Raw genomic sequence first — 22,618 nt, 5'->3', positions numbered from 1 at the left:
ATGAAATAAAACGTAATAAACACTCATTGACAAAATAATTACACACAAGAAGGCATTGGAACTGAATTAAATTTATTAGTGTGAACATAATGACAATGTCCCTTTGGTAAAAAGTGATTGCAATATTATGGCAATTTCCTGTAGAACAGTTAATTTAAAACAACCTTTAGTACATCTTGTAGGAGCTCTTCTTGCCTGGATACATGCAATGATAGTCGGACATGAACCATACAGGCACATTGCTATTCAGCCATAGATGATGTAAATGCCACTCCAGATCCTTCACACTTAGACAGATGACCAAAGTTGGCATCCATCTGGTTCCTCAAATACTCAAAGGACATGCAAAGTATATAGACATTTCCTTGACTGGGAAGGTCAAGGAAGGGTGACAAAGTGACAAAATTCAGCTTTCTAGGAATATGTCTATCTTGAACATGATAGCACAGGATTTCCTAAACATATGAAATCAATGTGCCACATACTAATACTAGGGATTTATTATTAAAATGATATACTGCCAGTCTGTAGCATGCCATACTTCTCTGTCACAGCATCACTACCAACAAAGCAATGTTAAGGTGCTAATAGCAGAACATATAGCAGTTACAGTGCATGAAAATTTACCTCTGCTACTCATCTACTAATTCATGGGAAAAGACATTTTTATGCAGCAATGCTTCTTATCTGTCTGTCATTGCAATTGTTCATGTTTGTTTTGTGATCAGATGATCATCTCCTAGTAATGTTTCCTACTGATCCAGATCTGTTTGGGACATCCCCAGAGCCTGCCCACTGTGTACATGTATATCCACTGTCCTCAACACCACGTCAGGTCAGAATGACCCAAATGGTGGGAATTTCAGCAAAATAGCCATCCTGCTTCTCTCAGCCCAATAATGCAATCTTTCTCAAACTTCAGCTGTGCATTGTGTTTAGTCATACCTGTACAGCACAGCCAAACATAGGTATAACACAGACAATAGGTACACTGAAAATTCTGAACACCGAGCTTCGGCCTTTTTATATTTATAGAATACTGAGGTAGAAATTATAAGGCACTCTAGTGGCATCAACTAGCATGCAATCAAACCATAACTGTGACAAGCAATTATTTATTGACATTAAAAATTTTAGCCTGGCATTTTGATAATCATTTTTAAAATTTAATTTAAAATATATGATCTCCATCTCAAATTAGTAGTGTCCCTGTACATCAAACTTTTTCTGTTAGATGACTGCATGATGACTGTTGCTATCTAACTCCTTACAGGTTAAAATTTTTGAATTGAAATATGACTTCCAGTTTGCATTAGTTCATATATAGTTAATCAGGGTCTCCTGCCCCTAAGCTTTCTATATCTGGTCTTGGATTTTATCTAACCCCATTTGAGATTAAGGAAAGACAGATGGACAACAGTGGAAATTTATAAGTGTAAACTTTTTTCAAATTGCAGCCAATCATTTACATACCAATCAATACCTGAGAGAGAAAGAGAGTGGTTTATGTAGAATTTTTCATTAAAAAACTATCTGTGTGTTTCTAATATGTTTAAATCTATTTGAGATTAAAGTTTAAAATAAACAAAAAGTCACATTATATATAATTTAATATTTGAATTTTCAGTTTCTCAAAAATACATTTTGAAGAAATTTATAAAGACTTTGGAAATTTAAAAATTTTTATTTTTTCAATTCCAGAATATTCAAAACTTATTTCAATTTAATTATCAAAACAAATATATAAAGATGAGATATTTGTATATCAATCTACAGCATTACTAACTTGCAGCTTGTATTACATTAAGGCACTCATGGTTGAGGAGTAAAGCGAAGATATCCTCTACCAGAAGGAACTGCTTGAACTTTCACTCCTTTTGGAAATAGTTTTGGGACATCATCATCCTTAACAGTTGGCAAAATCATACAATCTTCTCCTTGCTGTAATTACATAATTTTAATATTTTAAAATATGCCTAGCAATATTTCTTTTGCTATTTCAAATCATATTCAATATAACAGCTTAAAAGATATATATATACCTGTTTAAATTTAACAAATTACAAAGTTAATTGTGGTTTATACTGAATGAGATTAACTGACAATTAAAATATTGTGAAATTTCTTAGTTTACATAGAAAATATGCCTATAGTACACATACATACATAAAAAAGAAATCAAAAATATTTACATATTAAAAAAATGGACAAGAAAATTAAAATTTATCATTCAACATTTCAAAAATAATTTAACTTTTTAAACTTTAAAAATGTAATATTAAAAAAATTATTATAGAAAAAATATAGGCCAAATAATTTTAATTTAAGATTATTTTTATCAAATAAAAAATGTAATAAAACTGCTTTATTAGCAGGTAATTATTATTTCTTATAAAAGTGTTTCATAATACAATGATGTTTACACTTTAAAAAATTATGATTCTGCTAACTTTTTTTTATATTTGAAGTTGAAATTTCAAAATACAAACAAGTAAATAATCTTCATTTCAAAAAAATATTTCCTTTTGGATTTACAAGTCAATGCTCATTATTTTCAATTAGAGCAAAAAAATAACTCTCTGAAATAAATTATGAATTTTTTAATTAGCTGGATTGCTTTTTACTTCAAAGTTTTTAATTTAACTATTATCCAGCCATATTAAAAAATCAAAGGATAGGGAAAGATTTAAACTAAATCAGACTTTTGCACATAAAACATCCTTGCAAGGATGACGAACCTTTGGCAACTTATATTTTGCATGCCAAATAATTTCTTATTTCATTTTTCTTTTCTTTCTGTATAAAATTCAATTTATCATTTCCAGTATTACAGGTTTCATTATGGTTTTACGTTCAATTTATAGTATCAGCCTATTCTTAGTAAACATTTTTTTTTTTTATGTATTGTATTTAAAATATATTCACTTTATTTCTTTAAAATAGTTTTTCAAAGTCAAATGATTTATACATGTTGAATTTTTAATAATAATGCTTACTGTATGGCATACAGACTCAAAGATTCACTCTCCTTGCTATATATGTATTGATTTTAAAATAAATTTATGTTAATGTACAGTAATGTATTTATAATGTTAAATTAATATATGGCTGTTTCCATGCTATTAGGACACATAAAAATCTCATTGTTTTAAATTTTATATTTTGGATTAAATGAGTATCTTAAAATTTAAGAAATTCAATCACTAGATTGCAGAAGAGCTCTCTTTATTCTCTTTGGTAGCTATTTCATTTGAGATTTTGCCAACTTAAAAAAAACAAAAAAAATAGTTGAAAAGAACTCTTTCTTTATTTGATTATATACATTACTGATTGAATTATATATAATTCAAACAGTATATTGCATAATGTAAATTCATCAACTATGTGCTTATATAACAATATATTTTTTTTTTTTTTTAAATCAAAATAAAACTTCCAGAGTATCATTTGTATTTGTTTTGCTAAGTTTCCTAAAAATTAAAATTTAACTGGCTTATAGCAGTAACATAATTATATTACTACTGTACTATACAATAGTTAAATTTACCTTTTTCTTTATATCTATTAAAATATATATTAAAATATTCACGTTAACAGAATAAGAGTGTGTCTAACTAGATTCTGCTTCATAACATATCTGCACACCTTGATTTTCCAAGAAAATTTTTTCCCCAAAAAGTGATTTAATAGATGGGATACTGCCAGAAAAAGTCCATGCTCTTTAGTGCTATATTTATTTAATCTCTAAATATTTATATATTTGTTTCAATTTGAATGTTTCTTTTTTGTTTTGTTCTGTAACTGTCAATTCAGAACTTTTATAATGTTCTATTTAATGTTTGGATTTCTAGAATGAAGTTATTTAAGTTTAGATTGCACTGAAAATAGTAAATACAATATTTTCAGACATTAAAAAACATTGGTGGAAAATTAAGGTGTATTAGTATATATTAATAAAATCAACATTACAACTATTGATAAATGCAAAAAAGTTTTTATTAATTGAAATAATTGAATTCAAAGTTTTCTGTGTTTAAAATTAAATTGATAATTTTTAAATAATATTTTTTGAACCATTACCTTCCAATCAACTGGAGTAGCAACCTGCTTGTTTGCAGTCAATTGTAATGAATCAACAACTCTTAAAATTTCACTGAAAAACAATAAAATCAATAATTAAAAATTTCACTTCCAATTTTATATATAAACTTGTACAAGTACAATCTGTCCAATTACTAGACATTTATTTCTTGGAAAATTTAGTAAATTATATGCAATCTGAACATTACAAACTTTGTTGTACTGTACTGTACATTTTGTACAAGTGCATGCTACTGTATTCTCCCACTTTGCTTACATATTCACTTTAATCAATCAATCTGATGATACAGTGCATGATTATTATTATTATAAGATTAGAAAACCTGCAAAACATTAACAGACATGTTATTGTGCAAAATTAACATTCACAATGATTTACATGTATGTACTGTAATATTTACTTTCCAGACATGTACTCAGAACTGATGAGTGAGCAAGGGAGCTGGGGATTTTCCCCAGGTCCAGACAAAACTTAGGAATCACTATGGACTCCTACCCTTATAAAATTAACATTATTTTAACTAATAGAAAATAAAATCTTCAATGTTGCTTTTTATTAATAAAGGAACAATCATTGTACATATTTCATTTATTTAAAAAATAAAAAGAATAAAAGAGCGGCTCTACTTCCCAGATCCTATACAAGCTCTCAATGGGTCCAACATTTATTGTACATATACAATTCACAAAAGCTAATCCTGCTCCAAGTATGAGAAACCTGTTTACTGAAAGTCAAATCCAACACAAAATGTAACAAAAGGAAATTCACATTACATTCAATCCCATGTTTAACCTGACATGTAGAATGTGCACAACTCCATACCTTCACCTCAATTTCTACCTAATGTCTAGTGCATCATGTGTCTAAACAAATTCCAATTTAAAGAAAACTATCATGCTAGATAATAATCTGGATTTGTCTAATAATAATGTGAGGAGCTAGCCGGGGATACGGAGTAGTTAAGACTCTTATACCACTTATTTGGCAGCTATTCTTTTGAATAGCCCTCTCTGATTGTCTAAAACGATGGTTTTTCTATCAAGAAATCGAGTGTGAAGGGACTTACAGTTATGAAGTAAAAAAAGGTGAAATTAGATGATGATTGTGTAATCACCCTTTTCCTTATCAGGATTCCCGACACCAGTTAATCAGTTTTCTTAAATGCGGATTAACACGTGTAATCATGGAATTGTGAGTATGAGGAACGCAATAATATGAATAGGCGTAAGTGTGGATATCTATCATTAAATAGGCCATATTTATAAAATAAACCAAAACATTTAATAAACCAAAAATATTAAAAATATACAACTGAATGGATAACAAATTGTACTTAAACCCACGTCACTATTAACTAAATTTAACCTAATAATCCTATCTTATTAAATTAACACGTGAGAGAGAGTTTACATCGATCTGAATGTTACTATATTACCTTCCCAGTTCTTTCAAATATTTCATTGTATGAGAATCATCTTACTTATGGACATTCTTCTTCTATTTTCTGTGGCAATTTCTTGTATGGATAACTCTTCTTATGACAATCTCATCGTATAACGGACTCTTTACATCGTATGGAGAACTCTGTAGTATGACTCTCAAATGACGGACTTGTATGACAGACACTCTGAATGGCGTTCTCCGTCTATATCGTATGGCTAATTCTTTCAATGACTTTCCGGGAGTCGTGTGGCAATACCTCTTTCGACGAACTGACCCGAATGGCGGAAAAATGTCCCTTTTATATCGGCCTTCTCTGACAGCCAAGTAACATGTGCAAAGGCCGCATTTTTGACTCATCTCGTTAATTGGCCGTACGAAAGGAAATCAACTTCCTTTCTAAAAACAAAAGTTCCTAACCTCCGTTTTTCTGACTAATTTCGTCAAAGTTTAAAATATTATTTTCTCACTAATTTTTCTTTAAAATTGCCTTCCCCCTTTCCGGATCTCACAATAGACTACTTTTCAGAGGATTTTGGATTACCAGCCATTCAAGATTATTTGATGCCAGATTAACAAATTTCAACTGAAACAATATATAACTGAACAATATCAATGCAATTTAGTTACAATATTTGAATTTATGAGATCAAAATGATCACTATTCAAAAATTGAGTAAATATGTTTGATTTGAGACAGTAGTTTGAAGAAATATTACAAAGCTTTTTAATTAAAAAATATTTTAATAAGTTACCAAAAATATTTCAAACATTGTCTTATGTTATTGTGAGCAGTTTCATATGACATCAAACCAATTAAGATATAATTTAAAAAACTTCATGATCCAAAAACATATGAATGTAAAAACGCTATTTGGACTCTACATACCAATTTCTTAAAAAAACTGTTTTTATGAAATTTATTTGATATATATATTCCCCATTGACTATACAGGAGAAAAGCTTGAATTTTACAAAACTGCTAAGGAAAGAGATAATGAAACAACAAACAGGATATGTTTAAAGTTCTCTTTTATTACATTAAGTATTTACTAAAAACATTTTGAAGAAATAGCAAACTATATAAGAAAAATGAATTTAATGCTGATGAACACATTTGTATGAAACTATCATTGAAATTAATGTTAACTATAAAAATACTTCCATAGTTCTTTTGGAATTACTAATTTAATATCAGTTTTTACATCAAACCATTGCATTTTGTTATTCATTAATTATAACTGCTCAAGTCGTTACTGTTATGCAAAATTTTTGTACATTAACATATATAAAGTATATTATTTTATTTACATAAATAATTATGAAGAAGGTTATCTTACAGGTTTATCATAACAATGGTGTGATAAACCCTTACATAAAATAACCTTCAAAGTTATAGTAAATCAAATACAGTTGAACAGCTATATTTGTCAACCTCTATATTCATAATATTCACCACATTTTTACAACTTTTTCCCCTCCATATTCATCAGTACTTTCTGTATTCATTGTCGTTCCCAACACTGGCAGTGGCACTACAACCACATGCCTGCACCAATCAGCTAGCAGTGTTAGCTAACTGTAGTTAATCTGCTTTGATCAGTCGTGTGTGTTCTTGGTTTCTCACGTTGATTATTTTCAAAAACTCATGTTCCAATGGCTCCAACAAGGCACACTGAAGAAAAACAGCAAAAAAAAGGAAAGCTGGTAAAACAACAATAGAGGTAGGAAAAAAAATTATTATTGCCTACTTCAGAAAGGTTTTAAAAAGCAGACAATACTGGACAAGTTCTTTATTAAATCAAGTGCCACTGAATCGTTGGCAAAACAGACTCCATAATCATAATAACCTTACTATTCTTCTGCTTCTAACACTATACTGTATTTCTTTAGTACAATAAAAATAAAGTTTTACAAACAACGTAATTTTTATTCTTGTACCTTTTTTTAGGATGGTAACGGACTAATTGAATATCAGTTATTTATTATGAGAAAAATTGTTTCTATATTTGTCATATTCCATATTCATTAGGTTCTTAGTAATAGATTAATGATAAATATAGAGGTTCCACTGTACAGTAATATAATATATAATAAAAAGGGTTAGAAGTATGAAATAAAGTATATATAAAGTTAAACATTATGTACTTACTCAAAATTTCTACCAGTAGTTGCAGGATATAAAATTGATAATTTCAATTTCTTGTCTGGTCCAATTATAAAAACCTATAAAATAAATTCAAAAAATTTCAATATTAATTTTCATTCTATTTTAAAATTTATTTTTACATACAGCACGACATGTTAGTGGTAAACCCTTCTCATCCTTTTCTTTAGGATCAATCATGCCTAGTTGAACTGCCAAATCTCGTCCTTCATCTGATATAATAGGATATGGAAATTCTTCACTATTAAGTTCAGAAAAAGAACATATGTCCTAAAATATAATACATAATTTATTTCTTTAGTTAAATTTATTTAATTATTAAAAAAAACTTACTTTAATCCATCCCTTGTGGCTATCAACATTATCACAGGAAAGAGCTATTAATTTCACACCACGTTTATTAAATTCAGGAACTAATTTTGCTACCCGTCCAAGTTCTGTTGTACATACAGGAGTAAAATCAGCAGGATGAGAAAATAGAATAGCCCAACTAAAAAAAAAACCAAACAATTTAAAAAAAATTTCACATAATTATCAAATTACATATTTAATTTTCATAATTTCTTTGTACCATAATAAGAATATTGTAAATTACTTAATTTTTATATTTTATAATTATTAAATTAATGTATATACATTAACATAATACATTGCTATTGTTAATTTCATATTAATGCACCATACAATTTATTTTATAAAAACTTATTTAAACTATAACAGAATTCATATATTTTTAATCACTATCAAATTGCAAGTTTTAAAATTGTAATTAAAAATACATAAAAACATACTAAAGTATAAAAATAAATTCTTATGTATTCTAATATGTTAATTTTCTCAATTATTTTATGAGTACAACTCATCTGTCCTTGTAGAAAGTAATTAGATATGTAATTGTTTTGATAATTGAATTACATATCATTTGGAACAACATATTAATTTCTCTACACAAGTTGTTTAAGAATGTTTACAAAGATTTCTAAAGATAAGTTTATCTCTTCTGTGAATATCAGTAATCAATTTTATTTACTTTATGTTTTTTTGTTAATATTTTCAGTACTTTTCTGTTAACAGGATGCCAGTTGATATAAACAGCACCATGTAAAGAAATGGCTATTTTATTACGTATAAAGTGCATTCAAGAAACATGGAAAAGTACAGAAATTAACAAATTAAAAACTTATAAATGGTATTCTCCACATTACATGGAGGCATAAAGCTGCAGATTTCATTTAACATTACCAAAAACATTGTGATTTTTTCAAGTTTTAATTATTTTGTTTTATTAATCTATTTGACTTTTCTTATTCTCTTACCTTCTGTTATGTTAATAAGATGACGGCATTGTGCATTGGATTACAATTACAACAACTGGCATCACATTAACAGAAAAGTACCCATATTTTCATTGTTTTATGTTGTGTTACATTTAATTTTTTGAATTACCAAAAATATTGTCCCTTTGTTATGATATTATAATAAACTTATCATCATTACATTCAAAGTAAAAATTTTGTTCAATTCCAACATCACCTAATTTGGTGCATAACTTTTGTCAGTGAGTATATTTATATATGTAGTGTGATTACAAATGATTTTACTGATTATGACGATGTATTACTTAAAAACTAAATGTAGGATCATTGTTATATAAGTTGTTTATAGATCTCAGAATAGAGAAACTAAAAGTTTTCCAAAGCATGTTTCATACTTAGTCCAATTCAACATGGACACCTTCTGTTGCCTGACATTTGCCTAAACAATATTTATTTTTCACTATATATTATGCAGCAAATCCTTGTTGACATTGATGAAGGCTACCGTGATTCTTATCTTCAGTTCCATTATCATTCTTGGCAATGATGAAACAGCATTGTTTTTAATGTAACTTCACAAAAAAGTCCATGGGAGTTAGAAGTGAGGAAGACAGGCTCAATAGCCTGTCTTCCTCACTTCTAACTCCCATTGGTCCCCCCTCACTCAATCCATCTGACTGAGAATGTTTCTTCACCAGATGCTATCACATCTCTGATGACAAGATGTCTCATCCTACTGTTTTTTGAAACAAAATTAAATTTTAAATCCTAGTTATTAAAAGATAAATGTATCTTTCAAATGCATAAATATTGAGAAAATACAAAAGAAGACTATTTTACTATTTATGGAATATAGTTTTGGTAATTTAATAAAATATAATAATATAAAAGATAAAATACTAACAAAAAAATAAGTAAATAAAATCGATTACTGATATTCACAGAAGAGATAAGTTTATCTTTAAGAATGTTTACAAAGATATTCTGAAAATATGATTATGCTTTTGAAATAGAATGATTATCTTTTATTACAGAATAAATTCCTAACCTTTCTGATAAAGAAAATAAAAACTTTTGGTTGTGGTAAAACAAGTGTATTAGATAAATAATTTAATTTATTCAATTTTTACCAATTATCTTAGTAAGTATAGAGGGGCTGATGAAATTTTTTTAATAAACATTTGAAAATATACAGTACATTCTTATTTAATTATCACTCAATTTTATGATTTAAGAAAAGTAATGAAATAATTATAACAAACTAGAAAATCTGCTACAATCTTTCTAAAATGACTTCAAACACATCAAAACTAATTTAAAACTAGCAGTGACTAACATTTAACCAAATATTTCCAATATATTAGGTTTACATAAGTTCCAGAAGCTAAATTAAGTATATCCATGCTAATTTATAATTGCATATGAATAAATAATTGTGATTTACAGACATTTTTCCCCCTCTTTTTTCTTGTATGCAGCCCGTGTCAGTTCAAAAGTCTTGAAATGCAGCCTTTATAATAAAAAAAGGTTGCCCATCCCTAGACAAAAGGGACAAGATGTTGAAAGTACTTAAAAGCTGCTAACTACTTATCTAGTTGTGACAAACTGTTCAGCAGGTTCAATTTGATGTGCAGGTGCCAGCATCTTCCACATGTCCACTAGTGGCATTTAATGATCCTCCTGAGAACCCAGTCTGTTGTAGCCAGTCCTTCCTATGATACTGCACCTTGATGTCCATTCTCCCAGAGGCAAAAATAGCAGGAAAATTTGATAAAACAGCCTTATGCTATGTTTATGCAGATATGAGAAATGCAAGGGAGAAAAACAGAAGGGGGGAAAAACCAAATGAACCAAGATAACATGCCTACAGGAGTACTCTTGTTATTTTCCTCTTGTTGCATTCATGCAAAAGTGGGAAGGAAAAGGAAAATAAATTTTACAACAAAATAAATTTAAAGAAAAATAAACAAAACTACTGTTAACATCTCCTTTCTTTTATTCATTATATTGGCTTCCATGCTTTTTTTTCCTGCAGCTTAAGTTATTTTCTTCACATTTGACCAATTGCTAGCATGCTCCATAGTCTCCATTTTATTGTTGTCACTGCATAGGAGCAAAGCTTCCAAACTATTGTGCATGCTGAATTACTCAGGAGGAGATAAAAAATATAAGAAAATGTTCAACAGATTGAACTTTCAAGGACACAGTAACTGGTGTATTTCTCTTGTGAGAACTCCATTTCCCTCTTCTGCATAAACTGCATTGAGAGAGTGAATTATGATCTCAAAGTTCTTTCACGCAACAAGTTCCACTGCTTGAGTCTATATATCAAAATAATTTAGATAGCTTAGTGGAGCATCTTTTAATTTATTCTTTTATTTTAACCTAACTTAATTTTACTATCTTAGAAAACTTAGATACAGCTCATTTCACGAACCTAGCCAGTCTATGAAAAATGCACAGTAACAAACTAGTTATGTAATGAAGGGAATGAATTGTTGACAAATCTTTGACAAGGTCACTGTGCATTACTAAAATGACGACTCAAACTTTATAAAACATCCAGAGCGGCCATCGAGTACCAAGCATCACCCAATTAAGATACGTGAAACATTCTGTGCAAATAAATATTTATACAGGTAAAATGATATAATAAACTACAAAATAATATGGGCATATTCATAAAATATATGATTAAATGAAGATATGTTTTAGTCAATTTTTTTTATTAAAAGAATTAGTAAATATTAATTAGTTTTCCCCACAAAAGACTGATATATATCATTTTTCTGAAGTATCAACACTAGCTTTAGCTGAATCATGCCATTTGAGTCTCCAGTTGGCATAATTAAAAGACCAAAGAAAGCAATGTAGTTGTAATAAGGAACATACTGAAGATATTAAATCCTGAATTGTATAGTTAATTTGCAAGATAAAAATGTATGTGATAAAACATATTCTTAAGTAAATTTAATTTTTAAAAAATCCACCACATTATATTTTGACCAAGTGCAATCAAATGATTTGTGAACTTAATTTTGTATTTGTATAAAATCAGTGGTCTCACTTTTTCACAAAAATCTTCATTCTTTCTAACTAAGGAATCTCACTTATTCACCCAAAAGGACACTTGACAGCTCTGACTTTCATCTCAGATTACTTCAGAATATAAAAAGTTTTCCTTTATATTAATAAAACAACAAACTTTTAAATAAAGTTACTCCTCACTTAACCAAGTTCCATTCCTATGATTAGGTTGTGAAGCAAATTGGTTGTTAAATGAGGAGCTTAATCATTATTTATTCTAGATAAAGAAAAGGTCTAAAAGGAAATGTAAATTAAAACAAAGTTATCAATTTGGCATCTCATACATATTACAGAATATAAAAATACAATCAGTAAAAATTATAAAAAAATGATGTAAAAGTTCATTTATAAAAAAAAAGGCATTCAGATTAATATTTCAGTCATCAAATCCTTCAAATAAGATGCACAATAAAGTACAAATTTATAAATGAAATATATAGTCTGAGATTGCAAATGCTTTGTGTAGGGAATATTAACAGACTGCAGGAACTAGACTAACTCATAAGATTACAAAAGGGAGATTCATTTCCCCTTTCTTAGTGGAGAGCTGGTCCTGAAGCCAAGAGGTGATTAAACAGGTAGGTTGTGATAATGTAAAATTGCTTTACTTCTGTTAAATTTTAATTCATTCCCTTTAATTAATTCCTTCAATTAATTGATATGTTTTTCCACTTAATAAAAATTATAAAGAGAATCTTAAATTTTATGCAAAGATTTATTTATTATACATATTATTTATTTAAATCAAACCACTGCATTTTAATTACGAGGAAAAAATAATCACCGAAAAAATACATCGGGTTCATTCTAATAACTCTCCATCACATTACATTTATTTTTTAAACGATTCTTCGTAACTTCTCGCATTGGAAATGCCATTGCAACTTTAATTTAGTAATGCAGATTTCCATTAGCATAAATTTACATCAAAGGTAATAGAAAAACATATTAAACAACTTTTTTAAAAACATACAATAAATAAAAGTAACTGAAAAATACATTTTGCAACAAAGTTTTATCATCATCAGTATAATATTTCGTTTTAGTATTATTAAATTACTTCGTTTGTAAATTTTAGGTTAAATTTCAGATGCGTATACTGTCATGGCGGAGATCCCGACTGATTCTTCCCGGAGGTAAGCCGCCGGCAGGCCGCCTTGTGCCAAACGTCAATAGTTATTGATTCACGATAGTTCTTGAACACACCTATCAATAACTATAGTATGAAGTGCCGCCATGTCAGTATACGCATCTGAAATTTAATCAAAATTTATAATACTGTAGCAACTTTTGTCATAGGATATAGGCTACAACAGTCTTGTATCTTCATCTAATTTTAAAAATTTTTGTTGAAATACGGAAATTTATTAACACACGTGAAAGGAAATTTAGAGGTTTCCTAACAAATCTGTATGATTACAAAATTCAAAAAATAAGCACGTTTTAAGGAATTCCCTTATTTAAATAGAAGAGCAATAAAAAAAAATGTACATTTCAGTTCGAACACGTGTTCTAATTCGAGTACGCCTAAAATAGCGCAGCTCGAATCAATATATTAATAATATAAAGTAATTATCGCGGGAAATATCCTGATTTTTATGTATATTTATATTTCTCTTCCTAAAAAAATTTAAAAAAATAATAAATTTTCCAAAGAATCAATGTTATAAAAATTGCTATTTCTAAGCGGATTACTTACGAATCTTCGATCCATTTATGAAAATCGATGATTCCGATCGTCGTATGAGCTGAAAAGTTAGGAAATTCGTCTCCGAGATTGACCATGTTCACCTTCTCTACAGAAACCGAACAAGCGATTACTCTTTCGACGGAAACGCGTCACGCACTTAATACCCCGCATTTTAATTTGTGACGTCATTTCCGTTTTATGCGTTCGTTTAACAATGAAATTTTTTCGCTAGACGGTCTTATTTATTTTATTATATTTTAAATTTAAAATTTTATTTTATTTATTTATTTTTTTTTGTATAAATTAGTTTCTAATATGAACGGACTTTTGAAAATTTCCCCAGCACTTTTCATCATCTATTTAAATATTTCTGGTATCAACTTCTACGTCACGGTTTTTACGCGGCTATTATCAAAATCAGGATGTCGCTAACTTAACTATTTATTCAATGGATTTAATGAGGAAATCGTTTTCTCACATATTTATAGATGAATTGATTGTTTATGATTAATTAAACATGCGTGAATCATCACTAGGACTGTAGAGAGGAGGGAGTTTTTCCTCATCTCCCTCCTCTCTCTCTCTCTAAAGTGGCGCATGGTGGTTCCTATAAAATTAATGTAATTTTTTTTAAACAGAAAATAAAATATTTAACACTACTTTTTATTAATAAAGAAACATTCTAAATACTTAACGTGACAGATATAACGTGATTCTTCCAATACTCAAATTTAATTTAATTGTATTCGATTTTAATGAAAAAAAAAATTACTTTTAAAATAAATTCAAATATAACTTTTATTATATATTTTTAGCAAAGGAAATAAATCAGCAATTTTATTATATTTGATTGGGAAATAATAAAACAAGAGATGTTACAAAATTATTTTACAATTAAAACAGAAACAAGAGAAAAATATAATTTCATTGTAATTAATTGAATGTTAGAAATGAAATAAATATGTAATCTAAATAGATTTATATTTTATACAGTTTAGAATCTTGAATCAACATTTTCAGTTAATATTTTATTGATTAGAATACTGAATTTATTTTGAAAGCGTGGTTATATTATTTAAATATTGATATTAAAAGAAATTTAACATAATTATAATAAGATTAAATTTTTAAATTTAAATAGTTTTAAAGCGGGAGTTCATAAAGTGAGACCCAAGGTGACCCGCAAACACTGAAAATGCGACTGGCGATGTTGGATAATCCGCCATCTTGAATTAATACCAGATAATTTTTCCCTTTTACGAAACGAGTATTAAAAAAACTTTCTTAATTATGTGTACCAATAAATCCAAATTAACTGATGATTAATTACAATCCGTGTTACGAATACATTCGATCAACTTAGAACCAAAGTTCAATAAAACTGCACAAATTGCACACTTGTCTCAGGTATATAAATTTTTTATTTGAAATAATTTAGTTTATTTTTGTTTTATTACTTTTGGTAAGTCTTAAAAATGACTTTAAAAAATGAGTTATTGTCATAAATAACTATTTTTGCTGAATAGTTTTAAGTACAGTACATTAGAGAGACATTTTTTAAAATGAGAATTCAATGCAGAGGACTTGCATTTTTGATAAAATTATTATTATACGATATTACAATAAACCAACAATCAATTTCTTTCTATTGTTTTGTAATGTGTTTATTATTTCTTTGTTAATGCCATTATTACGTAATAAATTACACAGTAATTTATTATTGTATTTTAAAAATGTAATTAAAAATTTCAATTTTAAATTTTTTTATTTTGAAGGATTCTTGCCTCAACAAAATTAACCAGAGCGCCTTTCCAGTCGAACAAAACATCCAGAATAACGGAATTTGACATCCATGTCTTCGCAATGTTGTCGGATCTGATACTGTAAAAGTAGCACAAAATTTTTTGATAGTATAAAATTCTGTAGAAAAGTAGTATACTTTTTGAGCAAATGTTTACATAAAACATTATTAAAGTAGGAAGTCGCAGAAAATAAAAAATAAGTTGCATAAGGCGTTCGAGCAGACTTTTCGCTTAATCTGGCAACTCTGCCAATTTCAAAATATTTTTCAATTATTCTGAAAACAAGTTTTATATTTAATACTAAGACAAATATTTCTTAAGAAAACAGATTTAAACAGGGTTGCTACCGGAATTTTAAATCAAAACCGGAAGTCGGTGAAACAGTCTGAAATGTAAAATTACAGTAGAACCTCGATTATCCGCCCTAATTGGGGACTGGGGTTGGTCGGATAATTGAAAAGTCAGATAACCGAAAAGTATGAAAAAATCCATTATTAGTGTAGTATATTACTATATCCCATGTAATTAGTATATTAGTATATCGCTATTAACCTACTTTGCGTTGAATTTTCATCGATGTTAAGCCTAACAAAAATTTTTTAAAATAATAATCGTCGCTATTGTATCGTTAAAAATTAGAAAATTAAGCTTCGTTTAAATACTGGCTCCCTTTCATGGTCGAATGAGTGTTGCCAGCTAAAACACGTAAAAATAATATTAAAGTAGCCAAGACATAGCCAAATATTGTAGCGCCACATCACTAGCGGACATTTGAAATTTGCCGACTAGGACGGTCGGTTAACCGAGGGGTCGATTGATCGGGGGGCGGATAATCGAGGTTCTACTGTATATTCTAATTGAAAAAATATTTTTAATACATGTATTAAGTTTACTCACAATGAAAAAACGACTTTCTCATTATAATTATAAACGTTTATGATTCGACGTTTGTCCATTATATGGTGTTGTAATACGCTAAATTTAGCTCGATTCTAAGTAAAACGCGAGTTATTATTTATTGTTACATCGTCACAATGCACTTAAGTTTAGTAATGTCATACCCCTGTACATCATGCTTTTCCTGTTAACAATTAAGTCATGCCGGTCATGTATATATATCTGTTCAGGAAAAAATTTTGAAGTCAGTATATAGTTAGACGGGACCATCTTCCCCTAAAGCTTTCCATCCGTTTGCGACTTTTATCTATCTAACACCGTTCTCGAGATTACGGAAGGATAGACGGACAACAGTGGGGATTTATAGATCTATAATTTTTTCAAATTGCCTCCCAATAAAGAAACTGAATCAAAAGTTATTTAATTAACAAAGATATTTTTTAAAAACGTTGAGATCAGATCTGTTGTTTAAAATTTTGTCTATTGTCAGTGAAATTGTGTACCGGTATGTAAAAGTATCCACCGTCGACATATAAAAATGACTTTTAATAGTAGAAGGTAAAAATTTTAAATATTAATAGAATTAACAATTTGTTTGAATATATTTTTGTAGTGAAATATAGCTTGCATTTAATGGGGCCCCATTTTAATTAATTTTTCATTATTTCTAATGGAGAAAATTGTTTCGGACTTCGAACGGTCCCTAGAATAAATTAAATTCGAAGTACGAGACACCACTGTTTTACGTACAGTAATTATATCTCCGATCAATTTGTTCGAAATACTCAGAGGGCGCTATAACACTTAAAATGGCGTCGATGTTAAACATGTGTCGTTTCTTAAAAAAGTTTAATATTAATTTAAACAGAAATGTAATTCGAATGTTTACGGATTTTACAAATCCTGACTTTAATCCCGATCACTTCTCTTCTACAAAACTTCATTCGGGTATCTAATTGTTTTTAAACGTAATATTTGTGTTTATGCATTTTGTACTGTACATAGAATAGTCACAAAGTTCGTATGCTTATTAATTAAAAGTTGTCTTTATGCTCCTTCTGTAAAAGTGCCTATATTTTAATAAATCAAACTGCATTTTGGAGTTTGATGTATTAAAATGTAGGCACTTTTACAGGGAAATTTCATGGATGGCCACAAAGCAAGGTCTTATTGTATTTTATTCAAAGGAAATACTACTAATAATAGATTTTCCAATTATTTTTGGCAAAATTTATTTGTGTATATCTGTAGATCTATTTGCAAAACATAAACATCAAAGATGAATAATGACAAATCTGAACAAGCAAAAACCTGGTCAGTCACTGTTGGAGTTATTGTTTTACTGGAATGGTGTATATACTGTATTTTTTAAATTAAATTTTATCCATGTGCATACCTGTTTTTGTCAAATCATCAATTAATCATATTTCAACTGTCATTTGTAATGTTAAGAAATTATTTTTGTAAATGCATTAATTAATTAATGATTTTTTTTTATTTTCAGAAACTAAAGATAATTTACAGAATGACAATGACAATACATCACAGAATTCACTTTATCCAGAACACATTCCAACTTCTATCTTTCAAAAAATGTTGCTCACTATTGGTTCTGCAACAATGGCAATTGCAGATCCTTATCGAGATGGTAACAGTTTGGAAAATTTAAATTTAACTAATGTAATTCTTAATTTGTTTCATGTATTATTATAACACTAACATTTGAGAAAGCATGTGTATTCAAAATAGGATTTATTTATTATTTTCATTTATAGATATGGTTGCAGTCTTAGGAGAAACAACAGGTTATTTAGCTTTAAAAAATATACATAAAAAGATGCTAAAAGATCCAGAAGGACAAGCTATTCTTAGGTATATAATAATTGCATTTGTTATAAATTCATATAAAATTTTAACCTGTTATTTAGCTAATAATCTACTACATGAATGTTTAAATTTTAAATTTCATTTAAAATTTAAACATTCATATAGTCGATTATTTGCTAAATACAGTTCATTCAAATTCATAAAAATATTATGCTTTAGTATTTTTATACAACTTTTGAACTTCAGATTGTTATAGTATGTATCTATAAATATCTGTTAGAATTAAATCTTTGAAACAACCAGAGAAGTGATAGTGGCCCCATTAAAAAATTGTTTAAAATGTTACAAAAGTGTAGCCGAAAGAATAATATAATTATCCATATAACGAATTTTAGTATCCTTATTACCAATTAAAATTACATTTATAAAATTAATAATTTCACAACTTTATGGGATTATCACACCTATACAGGTTGTGCTGCATAGCACCAAAATCACCACTTGGCAATATTTTTATTAAAGTGGCGATAGAAACCTTAGTCCACTTATTTCAACATTCAGGGTGAAATTGAATCGTAAAGCACGCTTCAGCTAAAGCGAAAAATTTAGATATGACAGAACCTGTGAAATAGTGTTTAAGCATTGTGATCAAATGTGTTATTTTGAATTATTCATTAAAAAGTTATTCAAAAATGATTCCTATTTCTAAGTGACCACTTAACATGTTACTTTTACTTTCCAAACTCCAAACCAATAAGGCTACTAGCACCTGCATTGATTAGTAAGTAAAACTGGTGGTGAAAAAATTTAAAACTGGCAAAATGAATGGCAATTTTTTAAAATTTTCCAGAGCAACAACTGCACATATACAGCCTTTTCTAGTTACTAATTTATATTATATTTGTTAAGAAGCATTTCAGACTAATGGTTTCTCTTCAGTTGGCTTTTTTTGATGTTTCCAAATAAATTTAAAGCAAAAACTGACTTTTATAACAATTATTATACCACACATTTTGCTGATAATTATCCTTAAACTACATTGTATAGAACTGAATTAACTTAATTAAATTTTTCAACTAAACATTTTTGTTCTTATCTTCTTTTCTTCTTGTCTTTTAATTTGATACTATTAAAAACTATTAATATATAATTTTTAATAATTACTGATTTTTATATAAAACCCACTTATTTCTTTCATTCAAAACAACTTATTTTCAATTCATTCTTTTATCCAACTTTGTTCCAAATACGTTATTATTAAACTACTTTGAGTTTAAACCACTCCAATGACACTGTTCTGTTATTGCTTGTTCCTTCTGCCCTGTTGTCCAAATATTTGTCTAATTTCAAACCCTCATTATAATTTTGTTCTGAACAACTACAGTATATCCAAATTTATAAACTAACCTTCTTTAAACAGAAGGTGTAGTTTATAAATTTGTAAACATTGAAAAAAGCCAATTGAAGAGGGACTATTGGTCCAATATGCATCTTGACAAATATAATAAAAAGTAGTAATAGAAAAGGCTGTTATGTATGACAAGCCCAAAAATTGTGAAATTATTAGCATTATTATTAATTAAAATTACAATTATAAAATTAATAATTTATGGTAAAAGCAATGAGATAGGAAAAAAAGGAAACAATTTTAGCACATACCTTTGTATTTTACTATAAAATTTAAAATATACAGAATAATAACTGTTAAATAATATAAACAGAAATTTAAATGTAGCTTATTATTATTATGAACAATCATAATAAAAACATTTAATTACAGGGATAAGCCACGAATTAATAGCGAAACTATTGATTTAAGGTTTTTACAAAAACTTCCAGACGGAACTTTAGGTCACGCTTATTTTTCCTTTCTTAACAAAAATGTAAGTTTTCAATTTTATTGTTTGAAATAAGGTACACAGAAAATGTACATAAATGTAATATAATAATAAATTCTATCTTCCTTATTATGATTTCAATTATAATTATATGTATTTCAAATTATATTGAATCAAAGTCAATCATCATTCACTCATTTAAAATATTTATATAGTTAGTTTTATAATTTCCAAATAGTTTCCTAGGAATTCCAAAAAAAATTTTTTTGGAATCCCTGTAGGAAGTAACTATTTGGAAATTATAAAATTTTAATATAAAATAATTGTCACCTATAAATACTTCCATTAAGGTGTTAGGAATTTTAAATTAGTCAATAATACAGTACTTTAATATGCACGTATACAAGAGAAAATTGCAAAAGTTGATTTAAGACTATACAATTTGAATAAATATCAAATTAAATTAATTTATATTTCAGAAAGTTAGTCCAGATACTCGACAACCAGTTCATTTTGTTGACAATGTAGAATTGGCTTATGTAATGCAAAGATATAGAGAAGTTCATGATTTAATTCATGCTATATTAAACATGCCTATAAATATGATGGGAGAAGTTGTCGTTAAGTGGATTGAAGGCATTCAAACTGGCTTACCTATGTGTATTGCAGGTGGAGTATTTGGACCAATAAGATTTACTAAAAGGTAAAATTTCATTTATTCTGAAGCTCAGAAGAAAAAATTTTTTAATAGTTTGGTTTTCATTTTCCTTCGTAACTGGTTTAATTTTAAATTATAAATACTAATAATTACATATTATGACAGGTATAATCCATGTGTGATGCAAATATGTTCTACCATTGTGTTAAAAAATATTTGAATTGCAAGATTATACAGAGCAAAATAATAATAGTAACAGTTATAATTTTAGAGACATAAAATTATAAATTTTTAAATTTTTTTCAATAGAAGAAAACAAAATAAATGAATAAATATTGCAGGATAATTCTAATTATTATTGTCATTCTGTACAATTGTATACAATTGTTTAAACATTTCCAAAATCTATTTATAAATGGCATATCAATTAAACTTTTGCAATTTGATTGCATTTTTTGAAAATGTTTGTGACTAACAACTAATTATTATTTTTTCCAGCCAAAGACAAAAATACCTGATGACTTATTTACCTTGGGCCTTAGAATGTTCGTATAAAGCAAAATTCTTTATGAATGTATATTATGAACAACGTTGGGAACAGCCATTAGAAGATTTATATAAAGAGTTAAACATCTTAACTCCACCAACTTTTAAGTAAAAGTTTTGAGACTACATAATTATATATCATTAAATGCATTGTAAAAAGAAAATCAAATGTTTACAATAAAATAATTATATTAATACATGACATATTTTTTATAACATTAAAATCAGAATTAGAAATAAATATATAGTATTTATATGTAAAGATATACCTGAAATTTTAACTTCGAAGAGTTGAAGGTCGTCCAACAAAGCATTTGCGTAGTAGCTGTATTGGTAAACCCAAGGTGCATATAGCTGAATGAGGTATAGCAACTACACTGCCATCTACATGATTATATGCATAACCTCATATTCTCTATAATACACTTCATAATACCTACACTAAATATAGTCATCAATGATTGGAGGATGGTGATTGGTGGAAAGTTTGTACATAACAACTTGCATGGTATGTGCTTCTGTTATATATATATATATATATTCCACAGGTTCAAGATTGAGTCCTCCTCTTTATACTTGATGGTTTTGATTTTTGGGCCACCCTGTAGATCTCTATTAACTCCAGATATCTGATATGTGATACATGATCTATCCACTGTTCTATGTATAATTTTGGCCCAATTGAAATGGACCTTCATGTCAGGGTTCAATCCCAATTCATACTGTCAAGTTCTCATGATCCCTAATCTTTTAGGTTGGCATTTAACTCCTTGATCTGAAGAACATACACACATAATAGATTCAAGATGAAGACAACAGGAATTTAACAACATTGTAAAACAGGCAGTCAGTCATGGTTACAATAAAAAAATCATCAAAGGGCTCATCAAGCATTATGCATAACATGATGCTTGATGAGTCCTTTCTAGCTCCCAACCTGCTCCAGATATATATAAGGTGGTAACATATAATGCATGATTAACTTCTATACACAGAGAAACAGCCTGCAACTACAACACCAATATGGCCCTCAAAAGGAGCCCATCCATATTTAATCTAATTAAAAATACCAAAGATCTGACAACTTGGCAATATTCACCAGTGATATATTCCATCCCTTGTATAGACAAGAAATCCAATGAAAAATTAGAATACATAGGAGCCACGTCAGCACATTACCACCTGTCTAAAGGAAAAGCTGACATATCAAAAGGCCTTGTAGACATATGCCAGGGACTCAGGCAGAAC

General features: G+C 28.2%; 2 protein-coding genes across 10 annotated transcripts; one reads left to right on the top strand and one right to left on the bottom strand.

Moving 5' to 3' along the window:
- Window positions 1-1,666: 1,666 nt before the first annotated feature.
- Window positions 1,667-13,970, bottom strand: LOC111633820 (peroxiredoxin-6-like). Its single transcript, XM_023378459.1, has 6 exons — window positions 13,812-13,970; window positions 8,043-8,199; window positions 7,836-7,979; window positions 7,695-7,768; window positions 4,081-4,153; window positions 1,667-1,941 (listed from the first exon to the last, which is right to left on the bottom strand). The coding sequence occupies exons 1-6, from the start codon at window positions 13,895-13,897 to the stop codon at window positions 1,813-1,815; spliced, it is 663 nt and encodes a 220-aa protein (XP_023234227.1). The 5' UTR covers window positions 13,898-13,970; the 3' UTR covers window positions 1,667-1,812.
- Window positions 13,971-15,169: 1,199 nt separating this feature from the next.
- Window positions 15,170-21,561, top strand: LOC111633737 (ubiquinone biosynthesis protein COQ4 homolog, mitochondrial-like). Of its 9 annotated transcripts, none has more exons than XM_023378383.1 (8): window positions 15,170-15,209; window positions 15,578-15,804; window positions 16,992-17,059; window positions 18,006-18,149; window positions 18,277-18,373; window positions 20,109-20,211; window positions 20,646-20,869; window positions 21,323-21,561. In XM_023378383.1, exons 4-8 carry the CDS (start codon window positions 18,095-18,097, stop codon window positions 21,480-21,482), a joined length of 639 nt encoding a protein of 212 aa, XP_023234151.1. In that variant the 5' UTR covers window positions 15,170-15,209; window positions 15,578-15,804; window positions 16,992-17,059; window positions 18,006-18,094; the 3' UTR covers window positions 21,483-21,561. The 9 variants fall into 9 exon arrangements, with proteins under 9 accessions (XP_023234151.1, XP_023234160.1, XP_023234147.1 ...); XM_023378392.1 differs by lacking the exon at window positions 15,170-15,209 and adding an exon at window positions 15,469-15,496 and having other exon boundaries at window positions 15,578-15,691; XM_023378379.1 differs by lacking the exon at window positions 15,170-15,209 and adding an exon at window positions 15,469-15,496.
- The last annotated feature ends 1,057 nt before the right edge of the window (window positions 21,562-22,618 follow it).

This window comes from Centruroides sculpturatus, unplaced genomic scaffold (genome assembly GCF_000671375.1).
Source record: "Centruroides sculpturatus isolate CEXI.00-Female unplaced genomic scaffold, Cexi_2.0 scaffold54, whole genome shotgun sequence".
In the NCBI taxonomy this organism is placed as follows: Eukaryota; Metazoa; Arthropoda; class Arachnida; order Scorpiones; family Buthidae; genus Centruroides; species Centruroides sculpturatus.
This window is presented reverse-complemented; position numbering and strand designations above follow the sequence as displayed.